At 37.3% G+C, this 13133-nt stretch overlaps 1 protein-coding gene across 4 annotated transcripts in view; it reads left to right on the forward strand.

The window, feature by feature from the left end:
- The window catches only part of ATRNL1 (attractin like 1), a 1022247-nt gene that overhangs the window by 501599 nt on the left and 507515 nt on the right, over positions 1 to 13133 (forward strand). Inside the window, exon 25 of one of the 4 annotated variants that reach the window (XM_030569369.1) lies at positions 1290 to 2112. The exons of the other annotated variants lie outside the window; for them this stretch is intronic. Within the exon in view, the coding sequence (XP_030425229.1) occupies positions 1290 to 1343 (54 nt within the window). The 3' untranslated portion in view covers positions 1344 to 2112. Of the gene's footprint in view, positions 1 to 1289; positions 2113 to 13133 lie in introns of those variants that run through there. 4 annotated transcript variants of the gene reach the window in all.

Genomic DNA, 13133 nt, shown 5'->3' on the forward strand with positions numbered 1-13133 from the left:
ACACTTTCATTTTTCTGAAGTTTTAATGGAAGGTACTTTGGATACTTATGTGAAATGCCTTTTTTTTGTTGTTTTTGGTATGACAAATTATGAAGGAGGTTCTGCTGTATTCCACTGGAATTTTTTGGAGTAAAAGATCTATGTGAAACCGTGGAGACAAATGTTTTACTGTCTTTTTGAACAGTCTCAAGGTAAAGACGGCACAAGTTAAGGCAGCTGTGTGGCAATAATTGTACTTGGTGACTGAGTAGTTACAGGAAAATTGCACTACCTTCAAGAACTAAATGTAGGAATAAGTGATTTAAAGGAGTAAGTAAAAAGTTACAAATAACTTTTGCAGAAATTAATAATACAGAGTTTGGAGGAAAGTAAACATTTGGGAGTTCATTGGATGGAAGCGTGGTAATTCAATTATACAAGGGGGTCAGGTAAAGTGGCTACTACCACTACTATGTTTTTGTCTCCAGAAGCCTTTACAGCTGTTCTGAGGGGAAATGAGCCCTTTACCCACAGAAATGGTCTATAAGGGACTGCTGCAGCAGCAGGCAGAGATAATCTGATCAAAATTATTTGACTACTGGGTAGTGTAATCAAAATCACTAAAGGCATGTAAGGGGTTTCTAATTTGGAACTTAACTTGGCTGCCCCGGCTGCCTCTGGTTGTACAAGATGGGACTGTAATCGGGGTACAGTTGTGTTTTTTTTTTTAAAAAAAATTGCAGTGCAAGGGAAGTTACGCAAAAGAGAATTTTGTGTGTATGTGATTATGTAAGGTTTTAAGGACCTAAACTGACACTCCTGGTTTGTAAAACTCTTGTTTTGTAGATTTAAAGTGAATTGGTTTGGTTCTGCTTTGTTTTTTGTTTTTTTTAATAATGCACTGAAAATCCATTTGAATCATTCAAAGTGGCAGAACTAACAAACACTTTTTGCCAGACGCAGGTAACTAGTGTTATTTGGGTTTGATATTTAACATTTAATCTGTAAGGGTACCTAACTACTTTATAAAGTTAAAAAACCAAAGTTATGGCTGTAGTAAGGGGCAGCCAGAACCAAGAGAATGGAGAAAAATTATGAATTCTTTTTTTTGTCACAAAGGAAACCGTTAAAATTGATATGGCTAATACAATGTTATGGAGGTAAAACTATGGAAGAAATGTGCATTTTCCCAGGATGTGTGCAGTGTATATTGGAGAAAGAGTGAAAGAAATGCAGACAAAACATGTACTTAATTAAAATCCTGTTAGGGCTCCAAAAGAAGCCACAATAGGTTGTGCTCTCTTTTTCAGATCTCTGTGTATGCTTTGGAGCAGGAGATGAAAGTGAAAAGTAATCAGAATTAAGCACGCAAAATCTGCAGCTGCAGCTTGTTGCAACTGCCAACAACTGAACACATTAAGATCTTGACCCTGTCGAAGGAGGAGAGGCAGTGTTTTGGTGGTGGCTCCGGATGTTGGACCATACTGCAGTGGTCAGGACTCTCGGTGTTGCTATAGATTATTATAGTGTCTGGTGTATTGTTAAATATACTTGTGTTACGTTGCATATGGAGATAACCTACAAGTAATGTAATAAGTTCTCCCCCCACCCCTCACTGTACTAGACAACCTGGACCCAACCTTCTCGGGCCCACTATAATGGGAAGTGTGGAACATTGACACCTTCCACCTTGATGCCTGGCCCTATCAGGAAATGTGTCATCATATGTCCTATGCTTTTCCAGAGATACCTGCGCAAGAGGATCCTAAAAGAAAAAAAGGGGTGGAGTGTTAGGACAGATAGTCAGGCCTGTCTGCAAAGGCCTGCACTTTAAAAATTTAGGTGTATTCTTATCACTTAGCTAGTTATAGAGGTACAAAACAAGAATCAAAATCAGTCTGCCTGTTTATAGGCCTTCGCTCACTGTGATATTTTGTTCTTAGGCTAGGGCCTTTGGCTAAAAACCAGGGGCAGCTAAAAGCTGGGAAGCAAATAGTCACATCCTCACCAGTCACATTGAAATAAGACAGTTTTGAGCTGTTAAAAAAGTGATCCAATTATCACCTCCAGAGAAAGGGAAGAGCCTAGAAGATTTAAAGAAAACTTGGTTGATGGTATCCTGTCTGGCAAGAACTCACTTATCAATAGCTGGGGTGTAAAATCCTCATTTCTTTGTTCTATCACTGTAGTCCCCACTTCCCTATTGTTTGTCTGTATAATTGCTGTCTGGCTCTATCTGCTGTATAATTAATTTTGTTGAGTGTAAACCAATTAATGTGGTGAGATATAATTGGTTAGATAATCATGTTATATTGTTGGTTGGTTAAATTTCAATAAAATGATTGGTTAAGGGATAGCTAAGCAGAACTCAGTTTTACTGTGTAGTCTGCAGTCAATCAGGAAGTAAGGGTGGGGAATTGGAATCATGTTTTGCTAAGGGGGGAATGGGAACAGGGACACAGGCAAGGCTCTGTGGCATCAGAACTGGAAACGGGGACACTGAGGAATCATCAGAAATTGGAGTCATCTGTTCATGTGAGAAGGACCAGGGAATGGGAGAGTGAAGAAATAAGCCCATGATAAACTGCAAAAACCAATATATGAGTCAGTGAGACTCCAGTGTCTTGTACATCCATTTTATTTTTTCTAATTCCCAAATCAAAGGGTAGTCTAAGGCCCGTTTTGGACCTTTGCAATCTCAAATTTATCAAGTACGTGAGATTCTGCATGGTTTCTCCAGCATCTGTCATTCCCTCCATGAGTCAAAACAATTGGTTTTCTCCCCTTGATTTTCCTGATGCTCACTTTCACATCTCAGTCCTACCCAGTCACAGGAAGTTTCTGAGCTTCGTGGTAATGGGCAGTTGTCAACACACTGTACTTCCATTTGGCTTATCATCAGCTCCTCGCATGGTCACAAAATTCATGGCAGTGGTGGTGGCATTCTTGAGGAGAACAGGATACATGTCTTCCCTTACCTGAATGATTGGCTTTTCCAAAGTCCATCTCATCTTCAGGTCCTCCCTTAAATCCAGTTTATTCTCCATGTCTTCGACTGTCTGTAGCTTATCTTAACAGAGAGAAATCAACATTAAGTTCCACACAGAGGCTTGAATTCCTCAGAGCTTTACTCGACTTCATATTAGCAAATGCCTTCCTTCCCCAGGAACGGTTTTGAACTATTTGTGAAATGTATGAGTCTCTCAGGTCTCACCCATCCTCTGTAGCTCAAGTGTGCCTCATGTTTCTAGGTCACATGGCTGCATGTACTTATGTACCATGAATGCAAGTCTGTGCTTTTTTCTCTTCAAGCCTTGCTAATATCAGTCTACCAACACAGCTGACACCATCTGAACAAGCTGGTCCAAATTCTTCCCATGGTCCTGTATTCTTTAGGATAGACCACACAACATATGTCCAAGGGTCCCATTCCCCATCCTCTCCCAACAAAGACTAGTATTATAATTAGTACCACTACAGTTGGATGAGATGTTCACCTGTATAGTTCATGGACAGAATAGGAAGCGAGGCATCGTAACAGTGTCCTGGAGCTTCTTGCCATTTACATAGCTTGCCAGGCCTTCTTCCCTCTTATCAATGGCTCATTGACAATACAACAACCATGAAATGTCTCAACAGACAGCAGGTGGCGGGGAGGTGGTGCTTGGTTCAGATAGTTCTATCAGGAGGTAATGACCCTCTGGGACTTTTACCTCAAACAGAACATTACTCCCACAGCAGCTCACTTATTTGATTTCCAAAATTAGCTGTACAATTTTCTGAGCAGAGAGTTCTTTCATAATCAAAAGTAGTCCCTGACAGAACAGTGTATTGAGGACTATTTTTCAAGCCTGGAGCATCCCATCTATTAATGTGTTTGCAGCAAGTGACAACAGCGAGTGCCATTAGTTTTTTTTCTCAGGCAACAGTCCTTCTTCTCAGAGATTTTCTATCCACTCAACAAGATATCAGGAAACATCCACAGTTTTTCTCGATGTTATTCCTATACTGGATGTTTGTAGGGCTGCCCCTTGCTCCATCATACATACGTTTACTCCTACACCATCATGACAGCCTCAAGGGCAGATGGAAACTTTGGCAAAGCGATACTACAGTCACTGTTTAAATAGACTCCACGCCCCAACTCCTACAGTACTGCTTGTGAGCGACCTGAGTAGAATACTAGTCTGCATCCACTCAATGAAGAAAGAACAATTATTTACCAGTCTTAGGCCGCTCTTCCAGTGCGAAGGAACTGAGGGGAGGTTAGGACAATGCCACCCTTATATAGCCTTCAGAGGGTGTTTGATGCGGTTCAGAAGTCATATGCCACCCTGACCGGTACTGATCTGGAAAACTGTCTTGGTCCAGCATGCTGGATATGCACACAACTGATTGGAATACACAGCTGCATCCACATCTCCAAGAATAACAGTTACAATACAAGTAAGTAACCATTTTTAATTGTAAATGGGAGGGAAGTTGGTCCGTGCAATCATGTACTGGAGAGAAGTGTTCCTTTCTGTGAGAACGTTTGAGAATTGCTGGTATAAAATACCCATTTTGAGCCCATATATGTGTTACAAATTTATAAAATACATTTGTAGGGAAACAGGACAGCAAAATAGATTTGTGGTGTATTTGTACCATTACTAGTTACACTTCATGAACTTTATAGTTCTTTTAGCTTTTAATTTTTTGAAATCTCCATTACATATTAATGAAAATACCTGTACATTTTTGGGGGGGTGAGTTGGGGTGGTGAATCTTCTATGGATTTCATTCTGTTTTCTTTGCTTGTTTTATGAGGTTCTGCCCTGTTGATTTTGTTTTCTTGCAGTTTTTCTTTTTTTCTTTATTGTGACAACAGAAATACATGAGGCTGACATTATGTTATAGATGGCAATCTCGTTAAAATTGCTGTATTAACTAGCACTCCGGGTACAGGGAAAACATTGAAGCTGTCAGATGTTCTCAGTGTCTGAAATAAAAGATGTCTGTGTCTATGTGTCATTGTCGTTACACCTGGTGTTATAAAAACATCTTCTTGCATCTTGTGTAATGTTTTCATTTAGGATAATTTTATTTTTACCTTGTTGTTCCCATAACTGCAGATTTCTGCTGTATCTATATGTGAATACCACAACAATTACTAGTGTATGTTGGTAGGAAGTTATTTTTATTAGTCACAGCTGACTGAATTTTATTATAAGGTCCTACTTAGCTTGTGATATTGTGGAAATTGTAAATTCCACAATATTGAGAGTGGGAGCCAGACCAGGCTCAGGGCTGATAGTGGGAGCCACCGCCACCCTGGAGCTAAAAGCAGAGCCTTCACTCTCAGCGCCAGGCGGCTGACATTGAAAAATCATGCAAAAATAATAATGGACTTTATTACCACAAATAATAAGGTTCATTATTACTTTTCCACAATTTTCCATGGCTTGTCCTCAACTCAGCCACTTTTTTTTTGACAATCTTCTCACAATTCAAGTAGGGCCTTAATTATGATCTTTACAGCAAACAGTTTCTTCAACAAACAGTTACTGTAGATCTAGAACAGAACTCAATTTTTGCATTATATGTGGGTCCATGTGAGTCTTCCTCACTGCATTTGTTCTGATGAATGTGTACTCCTGAAGACTTGACCTCTCAAAGAATCAATTGCCATAGAGTAATTGAATATTTTTTTCTAACTAACTAACTAACCTACTTCAGATGTCTCATAATCCTATTGATCAATCAGATGTTAGTGCAAGTGTGTTCAAACACATCTCTAGCAAAACCTGGTAAGGGTTTTGGATATTCATTATGCAAAATGTAGTGTAGTGAGTATCTTTCATGCTGCATAGAAGCTTCAGTGGGAAGCAGCATAGAGAAAAATAAATATTTAGTGTAAGCCCTTATACTGGTATATAGGTTTTAGCATGTATAATATCAGTTTTCTGCAAAATCCCTGGATATTTGGAATCTTGTTTGACAACTTACTGTTTGGATAAGTATGGTTAAGTTTGCTGAATTGAGTTTCCAAAACTTCTGATATTTGCCTGCTGATATATTTTAGTAATTAATGATTTTATTTTGGGATATTCATCTTCACAGAAGTCTATTAATTGAGTTAAGAACTGAAAAATCAGATTCCTTGGACGTATTTAGTAAAATATGCTTATTTTGTAGTTTATGAAAATAATATCCAGGTAAATCAATGCCATTCCAATTGTTTTTCATGTCTATTTCATGCTATGGAATCTACTGCTGTAGTATGTAGTTCTGCCCTGTTTTTAGGCTCCCATGCTCAATGTAAACTGACATATTTGAAGATTTTATAGATGAGTCTTGATTAGTTGATGCCTTTGGGTGACCTGTGATTTGGCAGCTGTAAAAGATTTAAAACTTTAACAGGGATTCTCAAAAGTGAAATTTTATATATAGTAACATGCATTGTTATTCTAGAGATTCATCTGTTTTGTTTTATATTAATTTGCCATAGGTTCATAAGGTACAGAATTATATGTCCAAGTATTTTGGCATTTTTCTGTTTTTCACCTTCAACTTTAGTCCAATTGCTTGTCTGTTTTGGAATCTTAAAAATAGAACTTTTACTGGATCTCTGCAAAGAAGACTTAACTAAATGTAAAAAAAACAGCAGCTGGCAATGATGATTTGGAAATTTACAGGCCTAAGCACTGTAGATGACAGTCATTCTTTGACCTTAAGGCTAGCTGTGTCTGAATAGTGATATCAGATGTATAGACTAAAAAGGAAGATGCTGTTCCTAGAATAAGTAAAAAGATCCAATTAATGGAAGTACAGACAAAGCATGTGCACTTGTTGAATTCATTTTGTGAAAGTAGGTTCCATTATTTAGAAGGAAAAGGTAACAAAAATAGACTGTACACAACTTGAGGACCTGATCCTGAAAATCCTTTACGCAAAGCTGTCCCCGTTAATTTTCATTGTAAAACTGTGTTAGACAAAAATGACGAAACCTCACAAATGAATGGAAATAAAATGTCCACACAGGGCCCATTCCTATTTATATGCATAGTCTTGACTTGAGTGGGAGTAGTCCTCTGAGTAATGGTTGTAGAGCCCCACCATCAGCTATTCAGGCTGCCATTATAAACCCTTGTGAATCATAACTGGTTGGGAAAAGTCAACATGGTTTCTGTAAAGGGAAATCATGTTTTACTAATCTATTAGAGTTCTTTGAAGAAGTCAACAAACATGTGGACAAGGGGGATCCACTGGACATAGTGTACTTAGATTTCCAGAATGCCTTTGACAAGGTCCCTCACCAAAGGCTCTTACATAAATTAAGTTGCCATGAGATAAGAGGGAAGATCTTTTCATGGATTGAGAACTGGTTAAAAGACAGGGAACAAAGGGTAGGAATAAATGGTAAATTTTCAGAATGGAGAGGGATAACTAGTGGTGTTCCCCAAGGTTCAGTCCTAGGACCAATCCTGTTCAACTTATTCATAAATGATCTGGAGAAAGGGATGAACAGTGAGGTGGCAAAGTTTGCAGATGATACTAAACTGCTCAAGGTAGTTAAGACCAAAGCAGACTGTGAAGAACTTCAAAAAGATCTCACAAAACTAAGTGATTGGGCAACAAAATGGCAAATGAAATTTAATGTGGATAAATGTAAAGTAATGCACATTGGAAAAAATAACCCCAACTGTACAATATGATGGGGGCTAATTTAGCTACAACTAATCAGGGAAGAGATCTTGGAGTCATTGTGGATATTTCTCTGAAGATGTTCACACAGTGTGCAGCAACAGTCAGAAAAGCAAACAGGATATTAAGAATCATTCAAAAAGGGATAGAAAATAAGAAGGAGAATATCTTATTGCCCTTATATAAACCCATGGTATGCCCACATCTTGAATACTGCATACAGATATGGTCTCATCATCTCAAAAAAGATATACTGGCATTAGAAAAAGTTCAGAAAAGGGCAACTAAAATGATTAGGGGTTTGGAACAGGTCCCATATGAGGAGAGATTAAAGAGGCTAGGACTCTTCAGCTTGGAAAAGAGGAGACTAAGGGGGGATATGATAGCGATATATAAAATCATGAGTAGTGTGGAGAAAGTGAATAATAAGGAAAAATTATTTACCTGTTCCCATAATATAAGAACTAGGGGCCACCAAATGAAATTAATGGGCAGCAGGTTTAAAACAAATAAAAGGAAGTTCTTCTTCACACAGCACACAGTCAATCCGTGAAACTCCTTGCCTGAGGAAGTTGTGAAGGCTTGGACTATAACAGCATTTAAAAGAGAACTAGATAAATTCATAGAGGTTAAGTCCATTAATGGCTATTAGCCAGGATGTGTAAGGAATGGTGTCCCTAGCCTCCGTTTGTCAGAGAGTGTAGATAGATGGCATGAGAGAGAGCACTTGATCATTACCTGTTAGGTTCACTCACTCTGGGGCACCTTGTATTGTCCACTGTTGGTAGACGGGATACTGGGCTGAATAGACCTTTGGTCTGACCCAGTTTGGCTGTTCTTATGTTCTTAAAAATTGTGTGTGTGTATGTATGTATGAGACAGAGAGAGAGAGAGAAAAAACAGATAAAATACACACAAAGGTACCACAGTATGGGATGAACCCTCTAACAGCTTTTGAAATATACTCCAGTCAGAGGAGGAGGTGCAGATCCATGAACCCTGTGACCTTTTCAGGAGTGCTTCCAAGCTACAAGTTATGAAGCAATTTACTAACTGCTAATGAAACTGTTCATAAACATTTATAAACTGCACATAAGGGAAGCAGTAGTTTTGAAAAAATGCCATATTAAAATAAAGCAAGTGACCCTGCTCCTATTGAGAAAAGACAATCCGATGTTAAGGTGTGCAACAGGTTCTTTAACCAGGACTGGTTAGAGGGCAGCATTCTATCTTCTGATGAAATCATTGATAAAATTACAATCCAGGCTCATCAGTCATTAAAAAAAAATACTGTCTGCAGTAGCAGGATAATACCATCTTCAAATTATTAGTATTTATGTTGTTATATTGTGTTCCATATACTATAGAAATGGTGAGCATTTTGGAAGGGGAAGGCACAATAAAAGAATGTAACGCTGAGCAATTGTAGGGCGTGAATGAAAGAAATACTGTTCACATGCCTGGTGTAAGGCCTTGCTGCTTGCTATTCAATGAGGTAGTACTTTTAATATTTGGTTTAAATTTTAATTGCTTTCTATAGTGAATGTATATATGGAGTTTTAGCATAATTTGCATGAAATTTATTCTCTTTTGGTGGGGATGGGGTCGCTGGATCTTTATATCAGAACAGTTTTGACTTATGTGGATATCACTAGTGAATGCTTATGCAATATCGTGAGAGGGAAGAGAGAGCTTTTTCACTCTGAGAAAATGCAGGTGTTTCAGATGGTCTGTTGCATCTTAAAGTGGAGATAGCTAGAATAAATACAATAGTTTCTTAAGTACAGGAAATTTAGAGCAGTGTGTCCAAACGAGTCACAGAAATGTAATTACAGCTGCTTTCTTCCCTAAAGCTTTAGACAGCAGCCAGTAAGATTGTAAACAGACAGCCGTAACTATCAGACCCATAAAAAAAGTTTTCCTCCACAGAGTTGTAACAAAATTACTGAATTGTCAGAATTTTAAATTTAAAAAGTATAAATGCTGACAGAATGGATTGTTAAAGCTACAGTAGCAGGGTAAGTCTATCAGAGAGTGCGTATGATAAAGAAGAGGCTATTCATAAGATTGTTGGATATGGGTTAAGACTGAAAATTGAAGGCTCTGAAGTGGGAATTTTGATAATGGCATGTCAGCTATTGGTCGAAGGAGAAAAAAACAAAGGCAAGTGATAATGCATGGTTCAACTAATCAGTGGTTATAAGAATGTGACAGTTTACACATGGAAAACATTTTAGGGCCTCACAGACCATTTTATACAGTCTAATGGTCTGGGAGTAGAGCTTCTGAGTTCTAATCTTGGTTTTGCCAATGACTCACTTAACCTGTAATGTAAATAATAATCACCTTATAGTTTGTTAGCTGGAGTTTTTAGTGCATTATAGAAACTATAAAACACTATGCAAAGTTTAGGTATTATTTCTATTATATTTTTACTTTTTGAATATCATAATATGTTTGTGATGTTGAAAATGGATGAGAAAAGTGTCACAAGTTTTAAAAAAGTAGATCAGTTTGTGCCTATTTGGATTCATCATTGGTAACTGTAAACTAAAACTATGGAAGTTCATTTATATTTTACGTTTCTTTTAAGTGCAGTTAAAAAGCAAGATAGATAGTAGAAGTTACTGACTTTATTTTCTAGGCTGTAAATTGTAAGATGTGATTAATTTTCACAACAGACCCAGCAAATTATAAGTGCAATTCAACATAGTCCTGAAAAATCCTTCCAGTCCTAAGGATTCAAAAATGATATTAGCTAAAAATCATATTTTTTAAAAAAGAATATATTTAAGTTTTATTTTATTTGCTTTCTAGTTTTTCAGCCATCAGGGTTCATGTTTTAAAGTTTTCTCTACAGCCCGGCAAAAGTATTTAAATGACCACTAATATTCTCACATCATCACAAGATACGGAGAACTGGGACTTTAACCTCCCACCCATTTCATGAGAATTGGCAGCACTTAATATAAGTGTTTTCGCTCTTATTCATATTTATAAGGATCGTTTGGGTATGCCTGTCAGCTACACCACCAAACATGTTCATCTCCCCTCATTGCCCTTTATCTCTGTGCAAATGCTTGTGGGTTACTTTGTCAGTTTCAGAGTTTTCTGTTACTGTAAAGACTCTGCAGAGATGGAGAAGAATGTACGCTGTCAATAAAGCAGTGAAACTCTGTACCACATTCTCTCAAATGCTAAACAAACCATGTGTGCATGTAAACCAGCCAGTTATTTTATTCCTTAATCTCTTTCAATTATCTATTAATCACGGGGTTAATTGTAACAATAATAAAGTTATAGTAGGTACTGTTTTTTCTGTTGGAAATATTATTTATAAGTTGTGTCCCATTAACGCTTCATCCCTCTCTCTCTAGAAGCAGCCATCAGTAATGCTTATCAATACCGCTGCTTGAATGAATCAACAGGAAACACTGCAAAACACGGCACTTAGCACCTTCCTTTCCAAATAACACGTGTGAGATTTGTACCTTGTATGTAGGATACAGATGAATACCACTGGCCGTGGATATTGTGAATTCTAAAGCCAAATCCTATGTACAGCAGCTTGATACAATTTCTTGTCCCTTTTATTATTTGATTTTTGTCTAACATTTTTTATGTTTAATACTTTTACTGCCATTGCCAAAGTTAAGGCGCGTCTAGTGGCTTAATTCTCTTTCTTTTCAATTAAAATATGTGCAATGTTTCTTTAAAATATTGCAGTACTGAACATTTATTAATGCTTGTTTCAGTATAGTGGAGCTATGAAAGAATAGGGATACTGTGCATTTTTCTGGTAGTAAAAGAAATAAAAATTAGGGGAAACCGAAGAAGCATTTAAATTGGACTGTGTAAGGGTGAGAAAATTGTACTTTTTCTCATTAATGTACTTAATAAAATGAACAGAAGTATTTTTTGTGTGGCAGGTGGTTATAAACTATGCATCCAAATTATTTAAAAGTAAATCTTAGGTTTTGTTCTCCCATTAGTCCACTGTGGATTTATCCTTGCAACTTCTGTTAGCATCAGCATGGGGTCACTATCTTACCCATATTGTTATGTAACAGCTGCTGTGAAGCAGTGGTGGGAGACATTCAGCCTCATTCTTTGAAATGCATATATTGACTCTTCCATGGGAATATAGTGGATATGCTTTTTGCCCCATGTAACAGGGACATCAAACAGCACTCAAATGGTTAAATCCCCTGTGCATCAATGAGAATTGATTTGTCCCTTAGCTGTTACTTTCCCTTTAGCTATTAGAAAAGGGGAAAAGGCCATTCAATTCACATTGTACCTGTAATAACTAGTGTAAGCTGATAATGCATTTTTCGTAAAATGATTGCACTGTTTTTTTTTTCTAAACTAATAACAATTCTTTTATATTCTGCAGGCATTAACCACAAAACTGCATTTGTTTAGAAAATACTTTTTAAAGCTGTATTCATCTGTGGTGAGGATGGTGGTGGTTAAAAATCAATTGCATCTGTATTATTTGCAAAATAATCAATTCACTTCTCCATTCTAACTGGAAGAGGCATCCTAAGAGGCTGAAAGAAAATTACACTAAGATGATATGCTTTGTCTTTATCTTTGTTTTGTTGTGAAGACTGATCCACATGTCTTCTAATCTAGGTCCTTTGAATTTTATTTAGTGTTCATATAAATAAGGGCTACTTGAAAACTACTTAAACATTGATATAAATCAGTCTGCTCATTTTTATTACTGTTTGTCTTATTTTGGCTCTTCTCACAAGTTAAAATGGACATTTAAATGATGTGTTCATCTGCTCAGTTTGAATTTTCATATAGAAAGTTGAAGCATAAACAGAATGCAAAAATAAATGCAAAAATAAATCAGTATTTTTGTGTTCCTTAAAGTAAGTCTAGAAAGGAACAGAAGCCTGAAGTAACTCTTCATTTCTTGTTCTTGTTCAGCCTAGACATTATTCCATACTAAATATTATTCCATTTGTTAATGTTATAATTGTTGTTAGTGGCCTTTATATTATTTATTACAGCCATGTTGATGTGCATAGTGATTTATGGAAAAGTAAAAGACTAAGGCCTGGTCTACACTGGGGGGTGGGATTGATCTAAGAGAATAGCATAGCTGAAGTCGACGTGTCTTAGATCAACTTTGAATTACTTACTTCATGTCCTCGCGACATGGGATCGACGGCCACAGCTCCCCTGTCGACTTTGCTTCCGTCTCTAGCTGAGCTGGAGTTCAGCAGTCAATGGGAGAGCGATTGGGGATCAATTTATCGCGTCTGCACTACACACGATAAATCAATCCCCGATAGATCAATCGCTACCCACCGATCCAATGGGTAGTGTAGACATTTCCATAGTCCTGGCATCAAAAGATAGTACAAGAGTGGAGTCCTGCAAACACATATGTTAAATTAAGATACTTACACAAGTGATCTTATTGCAGTCAGTGGGATTTCTCACATTACACA

The sequence above is a fragment of the Gopherus evgoodei genome, chromosome 7 (genome assembly GCF_007399415.2).
Source record: "Gopherus evgoodei ecotype Sinaloan lineage chromosome 7, rGopEvg1_v1.p, whole genome shotgun sequence".
NCBI lineage: Eukaryota > Metazoa > Chordata > Testudines > Testudinidae > Gopherus > Gopherus evgoodei.